The sequence below is a fragment of the Argopecten irradians genome, chromosome 3 (assembly GCF_041381155.1).
Source record: "Argopecten irradians isolate NY chromosome 3, Ai_NY, whole genome shotgun sequence".
In the NCBI taxonomy this organism is placed as follows: Eukaryota; Metazoa; Mollusca; class Bivalvia; order Pectinida; family Pectinidae; genus Argopecten; species Argopecten irradians.
In genome coordinates, this window is record NC_091136.1 from 12,371,252 (window position 1) to 12,397,482 (window position 26,231).

At 34.3% G+C, this 26,231-nt stretch overlaps 1 protein-coding gene across 1 annotated transcript in view; it reads right to left on the reverse strand.

Annotated features, from left to right (window-relative positions):
- LOC138317562 (fibrocystin-L-like) overlaps nt 1-26,231 on the reverse strand; it is a 74,624-nt gene that overhangs the window by 22,615 nt on the left and 25,778 nt on the right. The window contains exons 28-46 of the mRNA XM_069259325.1: nt 25,916-26,043; nt 25,589-25,724; nt 24,116-24,302; nt 23,681-23,922; nt 22,584-22,763; nt 22,118-22,300; nt 21,386-21,690; nt 19,750-20,896; nt 18,982-19,122; nt 17,380-17,545; nt 16,710-16,866; nt 15,718-15,886; nt 14,958-15,037; nt 12,950-13,079; nt 11,912-12,068; nt 10,302-10,513; nt 7,854-8,224; nt 3,737-4,545; nt 1,983-2,289 (exon numbers count right to left, since the gene is read on the reverse strand). Of these exons, the coding sequence (XP_069115426.1) occupies nt 1,983-2,289; nt 3,737-4,545; nt 7,854-8,224; nt 10,302-10,513; nt 11,912-12,068; nt 12,950-13,079; nt 14,958-15,037; nt 15,718-15,886; nt 16,710-16,866; nt 17,380-17,545; nt 18,982-19,122; nt 19,750-20,896; nt 21,386-21,690; nt 22,118-22,300; nt 22,584-22,763; nt 23,681-23,922; nt 24,116-24,302; nt 25,589-25,724; nt 25,916-26,043 (5,207 nt within the window). The remainder of the gene's footprint in view (nt 1-1,982; nt 2,290-3,736; nt 4,546-7,853; nt 8,225-10,301; nt 10,514-11,911; nt 12,069-12,949; nt 13,080-14,957; nt 15,038-15,717; nt 15,887-16,709; nt 16,867-17,379; nt 17,546-18,981; nt 19,123-19,749; nt 20,897-21,385; nt 21,691-22,117; nt 22,301-22,583; nt 22,764-23,680; nt 23,923-24,115; nt 24,303-25,588; nt 25,725-25,915; nt 26,044-26,231) is intronic.

Genomic DNA, 26,231 nt, shown 5'->3' on the forward strand with positions numbered 1-26,231 from the left:
CTTTCAATCACGTGCAATTTATTTTTGCAGATATCTTCGCGATCCGAGAAAAATCGCGAAAATTTGTCTCCGCGAACTTCCATCTACGTCATATTTTATTTAGAAGAATTTTCTCTTTTTTCAATTTCTTAATCTGCCAGTTTTAATGTTCGTAAACTTATTTGGAAATAAAAATCGCGAAATTTAATAACAGCGAGAGAAAGGTGGTTTCCAGTAACGCGGTATCAGAAACATTTATTCCTTCATAAAGGCCTGTGTCCATGGTGTAAAATGTGCGACGAAGCATCGGAATCCGAATGAGTGTGAAAAAAACTATGCATGTAAGTGTCCATTGGTCCTAGGCAGTGACAATTACGGAGAGCTTAATAAATACATTTATTGGTAGATCTACATTATCATTGTGATAAACGGTAAGAAAGCAGATATCACGAGCTCAGTATCGTCCTTGTATTGGACAAGTCTCGACAGGACGAAACAGTAATACAACGTTTGCCACCACATTTTCGATAGCATGTCTTTTGCTGTTGCAGTCACGAGGAGCGGCATGATAATGTGTCTTCAGAATAAGAACGTGTGTACTACATTTCATCAACGTACATCAAAGATTCACAGGATAAATTATCATAATCGTTGGGAAACAAGCTTACGGTAAGTGTTGGAAGCAACACACGTCCTCTGCCGTCAATTACATTTTCCAATATATGGCAATTTATTTTTATTGCTTAGTCATGTTACCAGTGTATGCAGTTTGAACAAATTATGTTGATGTGTTCTCATCATCCGGAAACTAGAATTTGTGAAACAATCTATTTTAGTAACAGTGGTCTTTGAAGTTGATTTTTGACCCACATTCAATCCCAATGTGTATTTTCTCATATGCTACCATTGTTTGAAGTTTGATCAAAATCCATCAATTTGCTTATCAGCTGGAAACCAAATCCTAATAGACAGACGTTTATCCCATAACTAAGTATTTTTCATAATGAAAAAAGCATAAATTCCATAGCAGTTGGTTATCATTTATGTTTACACATCCCAGTGTGTAAACACCTACGGCGCCTCTGATTGGTCAACTATACCATATCTTGATTCCGATTGGCTTTCCAATTTGGGCTTCTTTTCATAGTGCATTTCCTTTTAAATATAATTACATTTACTGTATAACAGGTAGCTGCTTATTCATAATATCAAACAATAAAATATTAGCTCTCTATTTAGGCACTATATTTTATGGTGGAAAGATATCATAACACATTGAAATGAGAAAATAGTCTCCATGGTATAAATATGGAGTTACGGTTATGGGATAAATAAGTTCCCAAACCCGTGACTGTTGTTTTTCTTGTTTATCTAAACTCTTGTTAGTTAATTTTCAAAACTCGTAACAACAGTCACTTGTTGGGGAACCTCTATTTCTAGTACCCCTCCTTAACCTTATTAGTTGAAAAAAATCCCTATTTATCTATTATGGCCTGGTTGAGAGGACACTATTGCCTCATAGTATTGTCGAGGGATGGAAAAGTGCCCGAGCCAAAGGCGAGGGCACTATCCCATCATGAGACAATACTATGAGGCATTTGTACATCACGTGACAGAATACTGGTTTCGCAGAAATATGGGATTCTATAAAAACGGGATTCAGCTTCATGAAAATTAAAAGTAGATCAATATAGAATATTAATGAACTGTCTTCTGTAGAAAAGCAACATTTGCTTCCATCCCCGCTCACAACAGCCTGTCCGCCATCTAGACGTCTTGGTCTAAGCGCAACGTTATAATGACGTCATGTAATGGTGACGTCACAATACATTCACGTTCAATTTCGCGCCACTTCAATAGTGCCCGCTTACCCGTGCACTATTGCAAATAGTACCCATGTGTGTAGCCAATCAGAATCCAGTATTCTGTCACGTGATGTCATATATGATATTTCACGAGACATCTTTTCGAAATTTAAATAATTTTCATTCTGGTATTCTTACCGTTATAGAGAAGAAACTGGCATCATAGCTGATATTTGTTAGATGTGCCGCTCCTTCAAATGACAAGGAATATTCCTCATGTAACTTAAGCATACCCACAATGCCTTCTGGCGATATGACCCTTTTGAATGCGTAAGGAGCAATTTCACTTCTTGTGGGTTCATTTCTAATATTAAAAACTGCATTGGTTGCAAAAAGAATGTCAGGCTGTAAGTGGTTGAACGACATGTGACCGAATTCGACGCTTTGTGGACAAATTCTTGATTCAACTAGGCCAGCATTGAACTCAGCAGGTGCAACTGTACAGCTGTAACAGAATATTCATTTTTCATATTAACTGAAATCTGAAATACATTTTTATTCAATACATGTAACATAATAATAAATGAATTGACCGTCTCCAATATATTACTAATTTGTTACTTATTTGTATATATGACGATCTGTATGGGGGAAGCTCTCAACCCGTCGGTAGAAGAAAATAAACTCCAAGTAAGACTGTTCTTCCCTTCTAAGCAGCGCAAATATTTAAAATGATCGATAATGGCGAACATCTCGCCAGTAAAATCTTACGTCGGAATAGGCATGCAATCGTTATATACCATAAGTGGCATTAGGAAATTTGTAACCACTTCTTAAAGTTAGTGTTAGCATTTATATGTTGACCGTATGAGTCTAATAAATGTAAATGCGATAAAGATATATCCTCAACTGTTGTTGTCATGTTCTTAAAGAAGGGCGGCCGTGCCGCGATGATAAACATATGATATATAGAGAATACATGGTTAGTATCTTACAATACAAGGTTTATTTTGGTGCGAGACTTGGGAAAGCCAAGATGACGAGGCTTTGCCGAGTCATCTCGGCTTTCCGTGTCGAGCACCAAAATAAATCTTGTATTGTAAGATACTAACCGTGTATTCTGTTTATCCTGCCACCATTATGACATTCAAAACGAAAGCAAATTGACAGATTTTACTTGGTTTCGCTCGGAACGAGACGCTTCTTTGATGCGGAGGTAAAGATTAGTTCACTTGAGCAAATGAGAGTGTACTCCTTTTTACTGCCGTGGGAAATAAATAAGCAGAATCCATAATTATACTCAGTGTGATATATCACTGAAACAAAATGAAAATACTCAAAAACAATAAAAACCCTTTAAAGAATTACTTTACAATGCATACCTTTGCCATGAGCTAAGAAGACGACACCGCCATACGAGATTTTCGATATCGTAAAAATAACGTCATTCCGCTGAATGTGACGTCATGTTTTAGCAGAACGGAATGACGTTTAATTCACCGGAAGGTTCAAGTTCTTTGTCAAGTTAGAAAAAGTTCCGTCAGATATGGAACAAATTCGCGTGATCGTATTGACGGATACAGCAAGTTTATCCGGCAGTAATTATCGGTCAGTATGTGGTACAGTTGCAGGATAAAGAAGTTTTAATACCTTTAAAGATATAGTAGAATGATTAGATATTCATTGATAGATCATTTATGTCTTATTCGTACATAAAGAAAATAATATTTAACAATTTTGGTGACAAAATAACCTGCATTTAAAACATGCTTGAAACCACGAAAACACTTCAGAAAACCATTATGTCTTGCTAAGATAACCGAACCATTCGGCATGAATATATTTTAGTTTTGAATAAAATGACTTTCCTGATACAAAGCAAAGATATTTCACTAATGACGGATTGATTTACCTAGATGTGTTACTTTGATATACTTAGGTAAAATGCTCACCTGTCAGGAAGAATACCGTTTGTCGTAGTAATAACGTTTCCAGCTGTTCCTGATAGCGAACCATCCAAATCACGGATTGCTCCTTCATGTATCCATCTGAAACTAACCATTCGATTTGAATTGTGTTTGCCTATGCCGGAAAAGTTATAGTTGAATCCCCCGCACTTGTCGATGCATGTTCCTTGAACACTTGTAAAGGATATCGCTGCCTCTTGTTCTTCATCAAAATTATGAAATTCTACGTTTTCAATAACGGTGTTCCCCTTGAAAGGAAGAACAACTCCACTTACTATTCCTTTCCCTGGAATTTGCCTTGGGATCTCGGGAACATTCGCAGCTATTACGGAATTTCGCACACGTTGTAAGTATTTCACATCATTTGTGTCGTCAAGCAATAATTTTGCCTCCCATCCTGCAAGTTCATTGCCAACACTCAAAAGGTCATTGACATCAAATGCACCCGTATTGACAAATTCTATGCCTTTTTCAGCATTAAATACATTAAAACTGTTGAACTGTGCTGGCTGCGGATCACCAGTTCCGTTGCGTGGATCAGATACCTCAAAAATCCAAATTCCAAACCAACCTAAGGAGTGAGCTGTGTTGTTATAGTGTGTTCCATACTGTATTTTTCTTGGGTTGATGTTCGCAGATGCAGATGGGCCTTCAGGATGTTCTAAAAGACGATACCACCAGCCAAAATGTGTTCCCCCAGCAACAGCATTATGTTCATAAGTGTTGTTTGGGTTGGTCGCCCAAAACGCGGCTGGCGTGACATCGTCGTTTAGTAGACTTGAACTGGCTTTGACCTGTAGCAAGTCAATGGAAACATAAAATATGATGGCGGAAAAGTAGGGTAAAATGCAATTTACTAAGTGAGAACTAGTTCAAATATATACAATGCGACGCACAACATGAATTGAACATAAGACTTCTTTCAATAACCGACTGGTTGAGAGTACTCATATTGGACCTGTTACTCGCTGGGATAACGGGCTTCCACCACTTTTGGTTAAATGAATGGTCCTGGCTTTCATTTAAGGCCACAGGGTCACACTAAGAGGCTTAGACATGTAAAATTCCTGAATAAAATACTACCATGTTTGTTCAAATGAATGATCTTGACCTTCATTCAATTCAAGGTTATATCTTTAAACAAAAATGAAAAGTTATTTAAAAGGCTTTTGTCAGCAATATGGAGACCTACAAACCTTGTAATGGGTACGTAGTATGCTGGAATGAAGGCAACTCATATTGTCAGATAAATTACCATGGCCTTCATTTTAAGTCGGTTGGGCCAAATAGGCTTAAATAATTAAATGAGGCCTAGAGGTCTGATTTTGGATCTGTAGTATGCTGGGATGAAAGGCTATCCGGGTTGTTCGAATAAATGACATTGACCTACTTTTATGGTCAGAGCCGACGAGCGTCCCGTCGATGATATTTCCTACTCAAAGTTATGTACCGTACACATACTTGTGGTTTAATTAATGTTGTCTGTTTTCTTTTTGCTTTCTTCATAGTTACTGTTTCTTAAAGTTAGCTTTGCTTGATTATCATTTAATAGTGTATTTATAAATAAATTCTAAATACAGGTAACAAAATCAAATACCAGATAAGATGGTGATTTATTTTCGGAAAGCTTGCAACTTTTGTTGAGGTTACTGTATGCTTTTCTTGGGATTTATGAGAAACGAAAAAGTCATTATAAATTATAATTTAAATACGCCGGCCTCTATGCAATAATAACATATAAATGCGACCCATTTAGTACGAATTATAGACTAAGCCGTAGAGTTGTGTATTCCATATGTTTCATAATGTAGTAATTATACGGAACAATGTCTCACTGGCAACCAGATTTAACGTGCATGGCTGGTCATTGTTGATTTTATTTAACGTGCATAACTGGTCAATGTTTGTTTACACAACTGAACTGTATACCCGATAAACACTTACAGAAAGATATATTGAATCTGTAAAAACACCTTTGGTATTAAAATTAGGGCCACAATGATATATATGTATATATATATAAGACATAGCTTGGCATACAAGCGTGTACATACGTATGTACTGTACACCTTAGTGTCTAAATTTACTTTTTGTATATTTTCATACTTGTCCAATTTACTTTATTTAAATTCCCGTACAGATACATTTTTGGTTCGACTCATCGATGATAATTTCCAATGTAAATTCAATGTAGAGACTGTCCAATTTACTTTTTATAACCATTGATTTTAAAATGGCGATGCAAATTGACAAAATATTTCCCTACGTTGTACGTTATCCTTTTCAAGGTACATCCTGATATGGCCATGAATTAGCAATGACGAGAAAAATCAAAGCGATGAAATTTATATACGTGTATATATCTATGAAATATGATTTGATTTTTAACAAACAAAAAATGATTTTATATGTCTTTATTAGCAGGTACGTGTCAGTATGCATGTAAATATGAATACCTAGTTTTACTGTTTTAAAGATGTTCAAATTAGTATGGGATGCTAACAATTGCGTGATGCTGTGTGATTTTGTACTTGCTGTATGCAATTCTACAAGCATATAAACTGTATATGATAATCAACGAATCTATCAATCTGAACTTTTTAAAGAATTTTGATGATATCATATAATATTACTTTTTGTAATTAAAGACGTTAAACTACAAAACCCATCAGAGAATACAACCTTTTGTGTATGTTAATCCTTAAAACAAGCTTACAGTAAGTGTTACGATTACATTTTCTAAACTTAGCAATTTCTTATTATTTCTTAGTTATGCTATCATTATATGAAGTTTGAACAAATTCCGTTGATGTGTTCTCAAGTTATCGTCCGGAAACTAAAATTTGTGAAGTAACCTATTTTTATTAACATTGATCTTTGCGATTGCCCTTCTGACCCCAAACTCAATCCCCAAGCTGTATTTATTCATATGCTCTCATTGTGTGAAATTTGATCAAAATCCATTGATGTTTTCTCAAGTTATCGTCTGGAAACTAATATTATGTGAAAGAATATATTTTTAGTAGCATCGACCTTTGTAATTGGCCTTCTGAACCCAAATTCAATCCCAACCTATGGTAACTCTTATGTTACTATTGTTTGAAGTTTGAACAAATCCCGTTGATGTGTTCTCGGGTTATCACCCGCAAACTAATATTTTGTGAAACAATCCATTTTTAATAACAGTGACCTTTATAGCTGACCTTTCGACCCCAAAGCCAATCCCAAGCTATCTCACCTCCTATTTATGAAACTTGAACAAATTCTGTTGGCGTGTTCTCAAGTTATTGTCCGAAAACTTAAATTTTGGTAACAATCTAATTTTAGTAACAGCGACTTTGTAGTTGACCCTTTGACCCCAAATTCAATCCTAAGCTGTAATTTTTTTACATCCTACACTTGTGTGAAGTTTGATCAAAAGCCACCAATCCGTTCTCAAGTTCTCGACAGACAGACAGACAGACAGACAGACAGACGGGAACAAACACTATATAGTTCCCTCCGGTTTCACCGGCTGGGGACTAATAATAACCCATTAAAATAAAAAAAAATGTAAGTTAAAGATGTTCCACCGCTGACAAATAGTATTTTTTCTCTATCCAAAACAAGGGTAGACGAATAGGTATTTTTCTTCATTTACAAAAAACTGCTTACTTTAAAATTACCACCATAGAAAAGTATAAGCTTTTAATTCAAGATAAAAATACCAAAAAATAATTAATTGCATCCCGAAAAAAATCTGTGGCGGTAAATTCTATATGAAATGAAGTACTGATTGTGCATGCACTTAAAGCAAAATGAATTACCTTAGTGTATAGTTTGTGTTAATCAGACATTTATATAAACGATTTAATGCCAATTATTGTTCAAATGATGAGTTTCGTTTATGCTCTGTCAGCGGTAGAGGGAGCATCTTTAATATCTTGGACTAAGATTAGTAAACCATGAATAAACAATGAAGCAATGGAGCATACTACCTGGGCAGCAATTAAAACCAAACAACGATATTCTAACGGGCTCCGTGAAAAAAAATCCGTTATAGAAAGCAATTTGTTTTACAACGCTGTCATATATAATGATAATTAATATAACAAATACTTACAAACAGGAGAAGATTATACCGATAAACATTTCCCGTCTCAACGCCATCCTCTAGGAAAAATGCTCCACCCATTATGTTGTACGCTACATTGTTTTCGATAAGTAGATTGTGTGTTCCATGAATGTTTATAGCACGATTAAAGGTATTGTGAATGGAGGCGCCTCGTACATAGCACCCTTTCTTGTCTCCCATTAGGTGAAAATGAATAGGATATCGCCCAAGCTGAAACGCTTGTCCCATAAAATCGAGTTCTACATTTTCGAGTCTCATTGACGCGTCTGATGTGTGTCCTATTACATGGCCGCCATGTTGACTACTGCCCGTCTCCGCTCCGAATCGGCCTTGGAAGCAGGTCTGAGTAGTGAATTCACCTATAAAAGTCAAAGTGATATTTAATATTTGAGTAATAAATATATGAAATATTTAATGATATAAAACCACAAAGGCGACTGAATCTGAAAAAAGAGTCAATAACAAGTCACAAACTTAATGATAATGGGTATTTGATAGTCAATGGTTCGGAATATTTAGAAATATTCCTATTTTTTATCGATGTTTAATTATCTTTGCAATCTAATGTTTAGAAAAATGTAATTTCAGGAGCTAATCAGCTGACTATATTTTTATAAAAGAGAATTATGGAAGTTCATATCAAAGTTGAAAATGGAATACAAATAATATGCTTGATTTTGAGCTATTTTGGATACTATTTTGACACAAATTGTGATTTGATTTGAAGTATTTCGCTGTTTTGATCATACATACGACAAACTAAAGCAATATTTACCAAATTGGTTGTCTGATAAGAATGCATATTCACATAATTCATAATACCATTTTTTTTTCTTTAAGAAAATAATAATATAACACAGTCAATCCATTTTTTTTTGCTCTGAAGAGTAGTACATGTATATGATATCACTATAATTGTTTTTTACATACTCAACGCATCATAGAAAAAATTCTCATGACTACACAGGGTAGTAAATGCTGTACACCAAAAATAAAATTCCAAAAATGTATTCATCTCAATGAATGAGATATTTAATGCAAACAATTTATTTTCCAAATACCCGGAAGGTCTGGAATAGCGTGCCAATGTAAAATGCGGTTATCGCTTCTTTGGGTAGTCACGTGACGTCATATATGTGCTACATTAACACCCTTCGAAAAATTCTCTCGGCGCATCCTTTTCCCGTATACAGTATTGCAAATCAAACATGGTGTATGGTATTGCTCGTTGTGATAAATATTAGGTGTCTGCATGTGGAAGCAGTTTCAATTCGCAGTAGTTTTGTAGTTAATAAAGAAAATGTACAGCAGGTTACTGAACTATGGCTATAACCACAAGATAAAGAAAAAAAAATGTTCAATTTTAAAGACACTTTTACATATATATGTTATTGATTTGATCTCTTATATCTGGGAAAGGGTGCGCCGACCCTCTTTATGGGGAGTGAGTTAATGCTGTCCACAGTTTTAGAACTCTCCTGTGTTGTACAATGCACCATAGCAAAATAAACTATGATGAGAGCGAAAGTAAAACTAGATAAAGTTATATTCTGACATCTAAATCATCGAAAACATGTGTAAAACATCGTGTGAACCGGTGCAAATACAACGCGGGATCTATAAACACTGTGACGTCATTGTGACGTCATCAAAATCCATGGCGGTTTCGAATTGCAACACTTTATAACATCGTACAGCATTGTATCCTTTGCAACATTAGCTCTGAATGATGGGCAGCATTAATCCCATGCGTAACATTTTTTTGAACTTTTACAGTTCAACACTTCACAGACAACTTTTCTATAACCGGTATTAAAATAGTGTGCTTAATCTTTGTCTCATTACAAAATTCTAGCACTTCTCGCTTATAATTCTAATTACTTAGCTACAATAAATATGATAATAAAAAACCAAAACGTTACAACTGCATAGTAGACTGGTTCCCGCCTCAGTTTCCTCCCTTGCATAGTTAAATACTTAATGTTAACATTACAATGAACAATTGTTTTATGAAAAAAATCAATATTAAAGCATATTTTAGCGAAACTGAAACCTCACCAGAGCAGACCCTAGCCATATTTTCATTAAATATCACATAATAAACCCAGCATAGAAATTCTGCTATAATAGTTCCTGTGAAGTTAACAACAAAAGTTATTACATTATAATAATTATTATAATAACATTGGTGAGTTTCAGTCCTTCTGCTATTCAAAGTCTAGTATGTAACTGACACTACATCATACAGTCTCGGAAAAAAATATTTTCTCTAATATTTCTTGCCTCTGAGGCATGCCTTATTCCAAGATTCGAACTTAGAGGAGAAAATGTAGTATAATGATAACAAATCAATTCATTAGGGTCTGGTGCCCAGTTTGTCTTCATTTATCTTATTATGAATATGTTTTACTATGAATTATGACAAATAAATCATACCTGTGTCAAAACCATCAGGACATTCTTCGATTTCTTCTTCCCATGTCACATCTTCATTGCCCCTAATGACAACGTTCCTAGTGAGCAACCCAACTTCTGCTCTAGCCTCTAACTGTTTACTACCCACCGGTATGCTAATACCCAGATGTTTATATTCCAGTGGTTGACTAAAGGTCAGCGTACGTCCGTCAGCTGATACTGCTGTAACGACCCTATGATCAAACAGTAATTACATAACACATTAACAAATGAAATACCTGACCCCAAAGATCATGAAAAACGCTTTGAAAAACGCTGAAGTCTAAATCTTTAAGTCTTAAGTTTAAAATTAACCAATCACAGATGACATTACAAAAAATTATCATTCTTGATTGGCTAAGCAAAAACTTAAGTCTAAGAGTGTGTCATGATCCTCGGGCCTAAAATGATAATTTGTCATTTGAAATTTATTCATTGAAATCTATAATTTTAATTATGAACCTTTAGATTTAGGAATATTTCTATGTTTTACATAGTGAAATTCCGCGAACTTCCAAGAAACATAACTTTATTTATGACGTCACACGAGAGGAATGAGCACTGAAAATGTTCAATTTGTATGTATGCATAAATCTGCTTATGCCAATTTAATGTGTTGTTTACCCTTACCCCTTTGTTTATTTTTAATAGCAATATCAATTTGAAAACCAGGGTTAAAATGAGTGAAATACCCAGTTTTGATTTTCCTATTTCTGACATGTAACCCTTCAATGAAGAATAGGTTGGACTTTGTCTGTCTTCAGCACTAATGTTTGGTAATGTTTATATGAACGTATACGTTTTAACATTCACAATCATATATACTGTATCTTTACATTGCCACTGCACGGTACCTATCTGTTGCTGCCAACCCGAATGTATGTTATTTTCTAATATTAACATTGGCAGTTAGGCTCTTGCGTACGAATACCACAATTAGAGTTCAAGATATCATGAAAACTCTGGGTTTTAGTCAATGTGATAATTCACTGGAAAAAAATATGCTAAAATATCCTTAAATTTGATCAATATGAATTATGTTATAATTAAAAAACTTGAAAAAGATTGAAGTGTTGTAATTTATCTTTATCTTTATCTATATTTGGTCTATTTATAGGACTATTTCATGTACTGCTATTATTCAGTCGGTTGTTCAGGATACCAGACCGGAAGAGTGCCACCTAGTATTTCCCGAAAGATCTAAAGCGGTTCCATCAAATTATATTTCTCTGCACACAGACGAATACGTTTTTATTTTCATGCTTTATTTTATATTTATTTTCTTTTTTAAAATGATAATGACTACTTTAAATGTAGATATAAGCATTGGTTGTCGTAATTTTGACATGCATTGGTGTGTAACACACATCTGGTGTTCTAGCATATCTATCATGGTGCTTGTGGATATGCTAGAACACCAAATGCATGTTACACACCAATGCATGTCAAAAATATGACAACCAATGCTTAAATAACATCGCTTGTCGCAAATCCCTAATGTTTTAAAACGTAACACAGTGTTTATCTGTGCAAAATGTTTACTCTTAGATATATATATATATGTACAGTATATTAATATTGTGGATGACTACCTGACTTCCGTTTCCTTTTGAGAGTGACGATCTCCCGTTGTTGCGATAACAATTTGATCCCCTACTTTCGCATATATGCTTTCTTGCAATATCACTTGTGTATCTCCTATATTGGCAGTGCTGCCAAGGCGAGTCCATGTCCTCGGTATTGGCTTACCTGCAATAATTAGAATGATAATTAATCCGAATATCCAATTATTTGATGACATGCGTTTATCATCATTGAAATTCTTTACCGTTCTATGCATATTCTTCGTGTATTCTCAAGAATAAAACATTCCGGATGGGACTTTCTATTGAATAATCCACTCGTTACTTTTTCAAATGGTTTTATGCAGACTGTACAGTTTTTGTTATTTTATGTTTGGACTAGTTACCTTGAACATATATTCGGATAGCTGGATTTGGTAGAGGAGATTTGATACTAACTAAACGGAATATAGTTTTTTTTAACCCATTCTTAAATTGATACCATTCTAAAATGAAAGGTTTTTGAGTATTTTTATTTGAAATCAATCGATACTTTTGCACTGTAGATTTCATAAAATAAATATTTAATGCTTTTCACCAAAAGTTGGCTAGCCGTTATACTGGAGTCTGTCCATTACATTTATATCAGAAATAATTCATTTATGTAATCAAGATAATATGCTTATCACTGAGAGCAGCATAATCTATACCATATATTAAATTATCACTGATGTTGTTTTTACATGTGCATTCCTCAAAGGGAATACTATCAACGCGGCGATGGAAAAGAGCAAACCAGCAAAGAAACGCGCACACTGTCTTATGAGGAACAGGGATTCCTTTTATACTTTTAAAGTATGGCCATTTCCAATATCAACACTTTAAACATAAAAATACTGGTTCTAAGCGATTGCATGGGCCTTTACACTTCTAATGCCTACTGCTATAGTTTCCATTTTAAGCAATACCATAGCTTGCCTTAGAGCTTTACATTTCAGACATTGCCTTGATAGAAACACAAGGAGTGAATCCCATAAGAAAGGGACCGGAGACGTCAATTCAAATTACCGTGTATTTCCAATGTTCCATTTCGCGTGATAAGGGCTTTAGATCCATAGATTGGTAGCTTAGTGGATAATGTATGGCCATGGAGAATGATTGTCGCTTTGTGCTGGAATGGTTCGTCTTCAGTGCCAACCTATACATATGATTTAATAACGTTATGTATATTAGATATATACAAATAAACAAGTAAACTAAAGACCCAAGATAACAGTACATGAACATTTAAGCATTAAATTGTCTTCCTGTGGCATACATGGTCTATATAGATGCCAGAGCTCTGCAGGCAATCTTCATAATGCGTGCTAGCGCATTATGAGATGATTGTCTGCAAAAGCTTTGGCATTTATATAGACCATATATGCCATAGGACGATATTTTAATACACATATTTACATTATTAACCCATTTTGGTGTCTTTGCATTAACATTGTTTAAGTTAGACCAGGAAAACTGTTTATCACCGACGATTTAATCCACAAGATGCAACAGCCATTTTCACGGTGATCAGTTGACGTAACCATCTCAACATTAGTGACGTCAAAGTGGTCACCTTTTGGGTGTCAGTTAAGCCACCATAGACGTCACTTTGCCTTGGTTAGTTTATATAGTAGAAGTTACAAGTGAGTGTAAATATATGTTCGTAGAATGACACGATCGCCTTATAATATACTTATTGTTGTAGGTGATACTTGCCACTTAGTGGAAATCGATCATATCAAAGAAATTCGGGAAAAAAAGTTATAATCTAAGAATCGTCTATGATGTGAAACACATAATATCCCTATGCCTATATTTCCAATAGACATTTTTGAAAAAAAAGATATAGTTTATACCATTGTTGGAAAGCCGATATGTTAATGTTACTGAATTTGCAACTACTTTTAGGTAATTTTCGACTCACTGCAAAACGTAATATTTTCAAAATAGACACAAAATGGATAAAGTCAGAAACTATTCTTAACAATTATTTTTTTCTACCGACAATTTCAATTTTACACAAGATTGAAAGGACATCTGTATGACAAGAAGGATACCTGAGATAACCTTTATCTGAAACCAGCTTTCATTTTATCATAGCATTCAAAACATCGAAGTTTGATTTTTAGACATGTGTAAATTGATATTAATTGTTAATAAATAAAGTGAAATCTTTTTCAATCCGAGTTACCTAAGACAGTTATCATGTATATCCAATGGTCAAAATATATTTTGTATTATTATTATAAGGACCCATACCAAAAAAACTCAAATTATATCATAACTCAACAATGGGTAGGAAAATATGATTATACAATACAAAATATATACGAGTTTGTTTAAATCTGGTTGACGAGGTTTCACTGCATTTAAACGACATCAACATTTCATCTAAAATTGCACAGACTAATGAAAACATCTACACCATCTCTATCATTACGCTGTTACTTAAATATTTTACCAAATTCATCATATTCCTTGACGTTGCTATTCAGTAAGTTAAGTAAGTTTTGACTTTATTACTTCGTTTTAACATAACAATAACTGAATCTTTAAAGATGATCCAACGCCGACAACGCATAAACGATACTCATCATTTGAACGATAATTGGTGTTTAATCAATATGTCCAATCAACACAAAAAATGATATAAAATAATCTATTTTGCTTTTGGTACATGTGCAATCAGTTCTTCATTCTATATAGAACATACTGCAACGATTTTTTTCGGGATGCATTTAATTGCATCTATAATATTTTATCTTGAAGTAAAGTTAGAAGCTCAAGCTTTTCAATGGTGGTAATGGTGTAAATAAAGTAACTTTTGTAAATGAAGAAAGCACTTAATCAGTTTTTCCTGTTTTCTTTTATTGAGAAAAAATACTATTTGTCAGCGGTGGAGAGTCTTTAACTAATGAATGACTTTGTAATTTTCCTCACAATAATTCTGTAGGCTGAATATAACTCAACTACGGATTGCTTAAAACAAAACACAAGTGTGACAATAAATAAATATGAATTAAAAGATACATACAATCAAGGATCCATTGTTTGTTATCAGAATGTATTCAGCGTTTAAAGTTACGTCCCTTTCATCAAAGATTAATTGTCCTCCTGGAAAAGTATAATTAAGATACAGATTCAGTATAACATCAGTAGGACTATAGATTACAGCATAACATCAGCAGCATGATATATTAACTTATAACATCTATTGCAATGCAACATCAGTAGAACGATAAATTGCAGCATAATACATTTACACAATGGGTTACGGCATACATCAATAGTTCACAATGCACGACAAATTGAAACCAGTATTATTAATTTAAATACCTTTTAAACAATGATTCATATCATATCGCAGGCTTGATAGCACATCTCTTTAACTCAACTCAGTTCAGACATATTCCAAATTGTTTTCAGTCTATATATTTATCTTTATCATCTATGCCTACTGCAGGCCAAACATCAAGTCTCATTTGACACCTATAGGAAAGCAGTATATGTCCTATGTCATAGATTCGTTTCATCATGCACCCATGTATTTTAATTGAACATGAATACAACAATGAAGACATAGCACATTTTGAGAAAGATGTTTTTAATATTTAGTTTAAACGCCCATCATTTAATTTTGATAATTTGTTTATTATACAATTCGCATTAAGAAATAGGTAAATCATAAAATGTTTTATATTTAGAAATCGATTAATTTTATATTCGCATTTACAGGCAACAAGACAAATGTTGAGATCGCAAAACTGGTTAGTTTTACATTATGAAATCATTACCATCGATAAGGAGCATTTTCAGAACAGGTGTATCTTCGTCCAGGAGCAGTGTTTTACCCTCGGGAATAACGACAAAGTCGCTCGCTACAGGTTTACCACCAGTTCCATCACCATTGGACCATGAGTGGTCAGCACTCCACATATCATAGTACTTCCATTGAGCATTTGTCTAAAACAGAATTGATTTGATAATTTTTAAAAATCCCAATCTCCTCAAACATTACCGGGTATTCAGAGTAGAGTATATAATCTAAACCGGTAGTAGTCTGCTGGTTCCGTCTCTCTCTACATGGTGTCATTTTAGTTGTAATATGTATTTATACTGTTTTTACATCTACTATTTATTGAAAGTATATATTGAAAAATAATGTATCAGGTTCAACTTCGAAAGAGACCAGATATGACTATGTGATTTATGTACAAATATGTGCTATTGATATACCTCTTGATGTTTATAGCGATGTCTCTGATTAGTTTATACCAACCCCATAACCCGGATATAAAACAACGTATTTTATATGGGCTCGTAACATTACGGGGACCATTCATATTTCTCATATTATCTTCTCTCAGACTATGCGTATGAATACATGGTTATTTATGTTGAAGCTATTAAAGGGTTTATTAGTTTTAACGTCCTTATAACAGCCAGGGTCAAGAAAGGACGTGCCAGGTTTGTAGGTGGCCTTAAAGCTATCATCGCTAAAACAGAGCTAAGCAGAGATGAAAAGAGACGCAATATTACTGTACTCTTTCGGTTGAAGATAAACCATTAATGTCTTGTCTAGATGATAGGTAGCTAGTTCATATTATGTATAAACCAGCAGTTTACTGTATAATTATCAATTAGAACTTTTTGTTATATGTCTATTGTACTTTTTAGTCTATTTTTTCACGAGGAATTTAGATACACATATTTGTTGCATAACCGTTTAAAACCCAACTAAATTAATTCGCCCCTTTGCTTGAAATGTGAATGTCATTAAACTTACCGAAACTGCACTTCCCCACGTAAATCTTCTCAGTTCAAGATTTGTACTAATCGAACGTTCCCGTTGTCCGGTCATACACGTGACTTCTGTATCAGTTGCTGATTGGACAAGACACTGCACGCCTCCAATAGAAACATCGATATCTGTTTGGACAGTTCTGTTTGAAAATATAAAATATCACATTACATTCGATATATATATAGATATTCTGTTGTTTACAAATAAAAAAGATATAAACACCATTTAATCTTATAGTAAGCCCTGCTTAAGTTATTGAAAAACATTCGTAGCAGGTAGCAGGTAGGCGCCACGTACGGCAATATGCCCCCCCCCCCCCCCCCCCCCCCCGCCAGTGATACAAATCTTTATATGTGCTTTCATAAACATATTTTTTAACAAATATTACTTATTAATAAATTTTTCTTTTCCTTTAATATCACCAAACTTAAATGTCACAATGTTTCAAAATATTTTTTTTACAATTATCAAATAACGTTTGTCGTGCTCAGGTTGTTGATGGACCTATATCCCAGACATATGCACAATAACTTTATATATGCTTATAATGTTTTCTGTCCCCAGAGTTGCATTTAATATCCACACAGCATTCAATATTCGCTATAAGTACGATAGGTATACAAGTAAAATCAATTGATAAAAAAATCTCTACCCGAATCCGCTTCCGGCAATCGTTATCAGAGTTCCGCCGGAAGTTCCACCATACTTCGGGCTGACTGACGTCACCGTCGGTGTTTTAGAAGAATCATATGTGTACGTCAGTGTAACACTTTGTGATCCTGATGCCACGACCACATCATAGTTAGCAGTAGCTGTATCTGCAATAATAATACAAAATAAATGTAATTGTAATACAGAAGTTCAACTCCCTCTCTCATGATCCCTCCCCTCTCTGTCTTTATCTGTCTTTATTACAAATGTGGCAAAACATTATCCATTTTGTCTCCCCATCCATGTCTCAATGTTTATATATGAAGATATTTATGATACTATATTATATTGTATATATTGCATATTTATGTAAATAATTATTTGTGAGGAAAAAGCTGTCTAAGTTGTGAAAACTTGTGCCTAATCCTTGTTGTTAAATTTTGATAACAACAATATTTGTTTAAACTCTACAGAAATTCCACACAATGCCCTACCGCCGCATCACTGCATTCGGCATCTCTCGAAGCCCTTATTTACCAGTTTCAACTAAAAAAGAGCTTATTTCACGACGATTATTGCATGTAGAGCGTAAGAGCTGTACCTACTGCCCCATTACACCATAAAAGGTAATACTTGATCTGAGATGTTTTATATTTTTTCATTAATGACCATCTTATTCTATTGTCTCCCTTGACATCCACTTTGACCTTGAGTTCAGCACTTGCTGACGTGACCATGACTATGATTGCTGTCATTTGACCGAGATACATCATAATGTCAGGAAGTGGAATTTTAAACGGCATGCATCAGTGATATAGTACTATAGAAAGTACAAGATTCTCACATTTACAACGGGACACATCGCAAATATATCGCAGTTATATAGTCAACCAGCTATGTAATAATACATTGCATAAAAGAAAGCCCGTTCATTAATGACTGTATCTGGTAAAATGACTCAGCCTTATCACATACCAACAGATTTTACAACAATCTTTCAATACCTGATAACTTTTCCACGCAGATATATTTTCATGATTTCGCGTCATATGGTAATGTATCACCTTTGCATGATATTACGTGATAAATGTTCTCTATTTCTTATCTTTCGCGAAACACCCTACTTTATCGCTCGCGAATGTAATCGGTTAAGAACGTCTGCATCCATTTGTAAATAAAATCCGCCTTTCTAAGGTAGTGGCGTCATTATTGAACCGGTAAAATACAATCATACTGATTTCACATTCCACTAATAAGGCTTGTTGAAAGAAAGGGCAGAACGACAATACTGTGTCTACATTCACTGCATCATTTTTGACCGATATATTCTTTTTGTTAAGCATATTTTAGGGAAACATTACACATCATCGGTGACCAGGTAGCTCAGTCAGTAAACGTGTAGCTAGTATTCAAATGTCCCGAGTTCGAATCCCGGTCTGGCTGGTATCTCCTCTTCTGTTATGAGTTAAACACTTTTTCTCAAATACTGTTATCAGCGATGTGTGTTTATTATGCATTGTAATCTTGCTCACGATATGTGTTATTTATAATTGAAAGAAACATATTTGCCCATTATATTGTAGATTAAGCTTATAAACTTTACCTGGTTGAGGTGGAGTCTGTAGTATTATACTTTGTTCTGTAGATTCAGCGATAGTGGCTTGTACATCACCAAACTGTACAGTTACCGAGTCATCAAACCCATCACCATTAATAGTTACGGTCTGGCCACCAGCAGAACTACCTGTTCGTACAAGTAATCAGATATTCATATAGCTATCGATATGAAAAATGATTCTACATTTGCACATTGCAGGGTTATCTGCCCTTGCATTACGGGTAGATATTGAATGTGACGTCATGTGTGCGAATATAACGTCATACGTCATATACTTATAACATAAGAATGGTGTTTGAAAATATCAGTAGATTCATAAGATATGTGGTTTTATTCCATGATAGATTTTGAACTCGATATTAACGATTCCAGATAAGCCATTATGAAAATAAAGCATTTTGCATGGGTCCTATATCTTGGTACGTACAAACTATCAAATCATAAGTAAAATAAAAAATGGTTTATCAATAAATCATATTATGTATAAATTTGACTTAATGAGTTATATTTTACTGACGTTAAATTTTGTAAACGGAAGGTTTCTTAAATATCTGCAATAAGGAACGCCAGGGTACATGGAAAAAGAACAACTGCAATCATAATTATGATACCAATCATGATTATGATACAAATGGGGAAAACATGGGAAAAGTTTCTATAAAATACATATGAACGATTTACGTGGAGAACAAATCTGAATAAGAAGGTAGATTACATATTAATTCATTATTATCAAATAGATATTTAGTGTACCTGAATTCGGTGAAATGGAAGACGCCGTGAATGCATATGTGAAACTGAAATCTCCATCGGCTTTGCCTTGACCATTTCTGTATACAGCGACCGGAAATTGTCCAGTCGAACGCTGACCAGTTGTGCACACGATACTAGTTGCAGAATATGATTTGACGGCACAGGGTGTATTACTTATAAATACACTGTTTTCTAAGTTTTCTGTAGAAAAACCAGTTCCAGTTATGGTTATATCCGTACCAAATGGTCCAGAAGACGGACTTACTGCCGTAATTACGGGTGTTGCACTTGTAGCGAACTCAAAGTTCAAAGAGTCACGATATGTTACATCACCAACGGTAACTGCGAGCTGCTGTGTGCCACTTGCTGTCACTGCTCGGGTCCAACATGTAATTGTTGTCAAATCTGTCATTGATACGTCACAGGGATTGCCACCGATAGTAACGCTCGATTGTCCATCAATGAATCCATTTCCGGTAATAGTTACACTGGTGTTTCCTTTAAGGCTACCTTGTGCCGGATTAAGTGTAGTTAGTTTATCGACGCCATCTACAGCATTGCCATTGCTTTTTAAGATCCCATAGTTCGGAGATTTTATTTCCAAAGCATGTTGGCCAATTGGAAGATTCGCAATTTCGCATTGAATTTCTGTATCACTTTCAACCTGCACATTTCCACAAAGTGTTGATCCAAATTTCACTGCAATACCCACAGAATCCAAGGAATTGAAACCTTGTCCTATAATAGTGAATGTCGTACTTTGGGATCCGTCTACACTGGTTGGTTGGATGGTTAGAGCTTGCACGTTTTGGTTGTAAAGAAACTGACAGTTTGTACAATCAACTGAAGTTCCAGCATTTGTATAAACTTCAACTGTCTTTGTGGTGCCAGAAGAGCCACTTTGTGCAGTAAATTGTATATCTGTGTAAGATTGGTGTGTCAGAGATTGTCTGTATCCGTCCACAGTAACATATGTATTTGAAAGCCCAACTCCACTGAGTCTCATAGTGGCTCCACCCTCCGAGGAAACTGTGCTAGGACCAATCGTATCAACAAATGGTTGAGGAACACATCTCGATTCTCTAAGGTTAAGAATGGATTCCCCACGGCCGGCGACAATTACAGATAGATCATGCCACATTGAGACCTACATTGATAGAGTGATCCATGAAAAAATTCAGTTATACTTAATTCTCTAAACTGTAATGCTAATGTTTTCCCAAACGGTTGTTTCCTCTCGGCAAATTTTATATGTATATTTTATTGCGAATTGAATTTAACTTTTTTCGCTTTTTCCTTTATTGCCCTTTAGAATTTTTTTCTCACTTTAATAGTTTATTACCATATAAACTTTTTCCGTATTATTATAAAGCAAGATGCCCAAATATTTGAATACATGTACTGTAACATGCTTTCTTATGCCTTAAAATTACAGAAAAAAAACTTGTTATATTTATATGTATTGTTGTTATATCATGACATTTTAATTTTAGATTTAGAAATATTGACTAAAAAAATCTATAGCGATATACCTTGTCAATATCTCAACGTTTTAATGAAAAGAAACCGATTTATCAAAGAGATAAATTTGTACATAAACATAAATATTAACAAAACAACATCTTCTTTTATATACCTGCATTTCTGTAGGGCTCGATGTTTCAATCTGACATCTGATTTCGTTTGTAGAATATGTTTCGACATTACATCTATGTTCACCAACAAAGATGTAATTCTGACAAAGTTCGCTACTCCATCCGCTTCCCTGTAAGGTAAGAATGTCTCTCTCTAAAGTCATCTCAGTTACCTCCCCTGAATAGCAGTCGGTAAATGTAAAGCTAAATCTATCAGAACTTCCAGTAGGGATCGGATCCATATTACAACCTGACCTTGATGACATCATTTTGCCACAGCCTTGGGCATCATCTTGTATGGCCACACCTATTTCAAATAAATGAAAAAAATTCTCCACATCATTATGAATGATTACATTAATTTTTTTTTCATATTTCTTACTTCACACAAAATGATGATGTTTATGGTACAAATATACGAAGCAATACGTTTTCTATGGTACAAAATCTTTATCTCAATCATGCCCTTCCAAAAAACTTCAAGAACAAAACAACAGTGTATTTAAAATTGAAATGACCACTTGATTGCAAAGAATGTGAATGTATTACTTAATTGTAATTGAATAATATTTCCATGTTCAATTTACCAAATGGAAATCAATGGAATCGTACGTTTATTCGAAACGAAATTGGCTTCACTCCCCGATAAAATTAAACATTTGTGGCCTCAAATATCATTATTTTTTTAACTGTTTTGTTACTGCAATGTTAGTTGGAATGTTATCTAGCATTACCTGATTGTGGGTTGTATGTTGCCTCGAAGTTATTGACTAATACTGTCATAGCTTCCGTTGTTTGTGGTTTTAGTGACGCGGTTATCCTTCCTTCATACACGATCTGTGAATCTGAGGTACTGCTGGTGGCAATGCCCCTGTAGAAATATACTCCAACTGCAGGCACTCTGACACGATACGATCCTGGAAATGTATTTATAGAATTCTTATCCAATATAAATGTCTTTAAAGTACATTATACTATAGTAATACATTCATACATCAAATATTTTTTTCAGAATATCAATTAGCAAACCAAAGTGTGATATCGGTGATGTCAAAATTTAATACAGTTATGCGACGCTTAACTAGCAAAACGATTGTTTTGACCATCCACTGTCATACAATCTATTAAAAACGTGCTTATTTCACAAAATATCGAGAAATATTTCAGAAACTAAGTAAATATAAAATTAAATATATTAACCGGTATTAACGGGAGAGCCACTGTCCCAGCCGCTGTTCTTAATGTTTCCTTGTGGTCCATCTATCTCAACGACTTTAATAAGGGTATCCCTGGTATTTCCTGTCCAGGAAAATGCAATCTTGTCACCAACTTCAACGGTCAAGTCTGGATCATTCCATGCAAAGCCTTGTCCATAAATGCCTGAAGTATATGATTAGGGTTACAATACCATATTATATATTTTATAACATTTTTGTTGAACGATATTCTCTATTTGTAAACTGCGGTGTTTCCGCCCTGACTATACAATAATACATAAATAATAATTTTGTATTGAAATATTTATTTCTAAATATGAATATTATATATAAATATATGTTAAAGATGCTCCACCGTCGACAGAGCATACATGATATTCATCATTTGAACAATAATTGGTGTTTAATCGTGTATATATATATATGTTTAATTAACACCAAAAATATATGAAATAATGTATTTTGCGTTTGGTGCATGCGCAATCAGTACATCATTCCATATAGGCTATAGTGCAATGGAATTTTTTCGGGATGCAATAAAATATTTTTTATATTTTTACTTGAAGTAAAATTAGAAGCTCAAACTTTTTAATGATGGTAATGGTGTTAAGTAAGTAACTTTTGTAACTGTAGAAAAATACTTAATCGTCTGCTGCTGTTTTTGAAATTGAAAAAAACACCTTCAGCCGAGGAGCATCTTTAATATCAAATATTAGTACATGTTAATATCATATATTAGAATAAATAAATTCTTTTGATTAATACGGTCTACATTTCAGAGAAATGAATAATACTGTGATACTATGATACAATATCCAGCACGCCTTACATTTGTATAAATATCTTATGTTATTCAGATATTTGTCTATGGGTAATATTCTGATTAACTCAAACTTTTAACATTCCGACGTCACAATCCCAATCGTTGACTTGACCATGACAAACTATCACCTATTCAAGCCACAATTGCTTCATCATTCAAATGCTCTTCATTTCATTGGTTCCGCCGAGGGTTGAGACAGAAACACGACCGTACGACCTTTGTTCTGAGTGGTAAATAAACTACAGTGATAAACTTACTTGATTCTCCTGTATTGTCAAGATTGAACGTTTGAAATCGTTGTTGCATCCGACATATGAATCGAGAGTCGGTGACCTCCATGACTTCGCAAGAAGTGGAACCGAAATCCACAGCCAGCGCTGATTCTTCTGTACCAAAGCCTTGGCCAACAACCGTGATATTTGTCCCTCCATAAACCGACCCTTTGTCCTGAGAAATGGCGTTTACATTTAGAGTGTAGCTGGCAGTTGGTACATTAGGTCTGAAGTACCACGTGAACACATGAAAAAAAACCAGGAAAATGATTTACTGTAAGGTTCATCAACAACGGAATTATGGTATATGGAATAAGCAATTTCATGAAATGATATTGATAATATATGGCACTATATAATTAGCATGTTTTACAGACGTACAGAGAAGATATCAGATTTGATTTATATCGCAAAACCTACCCAACAGCTGCGTAACCGTTATGTCCGACTTTGACATTGACCTTATAGTTCCCCACTCCTTGAGATGGAAATTCAGCAACAATAGATGTGCTGGTGCTGGATATAATTGTCGCAGACATTTCGCCGACAAGAACGGTTGGCGGGGATGATCCAAAATTGGCACCAGTTAGAGTAAAGCGTCCACCACCTGTTTTTAGGAATTAAAGCAGGTAAACAACAAACGATATATAGGTGTTGGTTATTCTATATGATTGCAGATTGGAATGCTTCACGATTACTGTATACTCTATCCTAACAATCTAGAAGTATCATTTACAAAATTAGATTTACTTGCCTTTGAGTGTTATATCGACTTTTTTACATCTCATTAAAAATAACATTTTATAAAGAGAAGCAATGTATCAAAATACATAATTTTCAATGTTTTCTATGATAAACCTGATTTAAGAAAGCAACATCAATTTTTGCGGAAAAGAGTTTCTGACTTTAACTAATATAGTACGTGTATAAATTAGTTATTCAAATATCCTTAATTGCTACCCTGTGAGACCCTTAGTCTTATGAAATAGTAATTTATTTTCTTCTATTTGAATTTCTGCTACGGTACCAATTATTATTAAATTATTTTACTATACATATTCCAGATAGATTAGCTCCAACTTCAGTTACCACCCTTACGAAGCTACATAGAGTAAATGGAGGGCGGAACACCAATGAAAAGGAACCAGTCAACACGCTAGGGAGGTCTTTTGTTTATCATATCGAAATTTAGTTTTAAAGTAAATTGAGGCATTTGGTCTACTTTTATTTTTTATCAATATTATTTATTCCTTCCACTATTACATACGACGGCAAAATCTAAATTAATCAATAATTACTATATTTCAAATCCTTGCATTGAACTATATGTTTTGAAGCTTAATATAATTTCTTCTAAGTAATAAAGAAAAGATAGACCACATCAAATATTAAGACATGTAGACTTCTAAAAGTACAATTTCCATCTTTTCCATGCATGTACTTCCTCTTCTGACAAATGCATAATCAGTTCTTTTTTTTCTGATTATACCGATAAATACCGTAGAGCTGCTCATATCGCGGGTCAAAAATTTCAGGATCTTAACTAAAAACGAGAGTGTTAAGTATTAGTGATTTTAAAATTAAATGATTCGGCTATAATAATATATATAACTGGTCAATCACTCATTTTTTCGCAGATCACATTGTTGCGGTTATAACAATATAACGCTAAACCGCGAAAAAATAACAGCCTCGCGAAATAACCAGTTATACAGTATATTGTCATTTTTTTCGACAAAATGCCTAACTTCAAAGTACATAGACGTTTGACATTTCAGATAGATGAAAAAGGCTCAATGTATTTCCAGGAAGATTGACAAATTGAATGAAAATTGAATAAACTTTAGGTTGGAAATTTTGTGTAAAATTAATTTGAAATGGAAAATAAAATACCGGAAACGCTACTGCTTGAGGGGGAGAAGGAATCTAGTTGAGCTGTCAGAGACTGCTGGTATGTAAACTGCTGTCCGGATATGATGTTCGCGCCACTGTTTCTAGTGACAACAACATCCACTGACTGGGCTGTACTCTAAAAAGATAGTAAAGATAACCTTTAAAACACTTAAAACCTGTGTTGTGTAAATATGACAAAATTGGGCTTGTTTTTGTTTCATTTTCGGGTTAAGTCTTATTGTGATTCACGTATGCGTACCGAAATGCACAACGATACGTGTTCTGTCTGTTTCGTTTTGTTAGTTACAGAGATTGTTAAATTCTTACCGCAGCAGGCGTGATGCAGGCAATCTGACCAGGCTGTACAGAACCGACGAGTGTACATGGGTTGTTACCGACTGTTACTGCCATAGACGTACTAAAGCCAAACCCGGCAATGGTTAAGTCAGTTCCTCCTGTAAATAAAGTATGTCGTTATTAGTCATTTATCAGATAGTCAGTTCAAAGTATAAAATGTGTATGTAAAATACTATGTAATAACTGTTATTCATCAGACTGGTTACAATGAAAGGTCAAGGTTAATTAGACAGCTTTCCTTAGTGAAAATGTTTACTGTAGTTCATATAAACTTTTTCACATATAT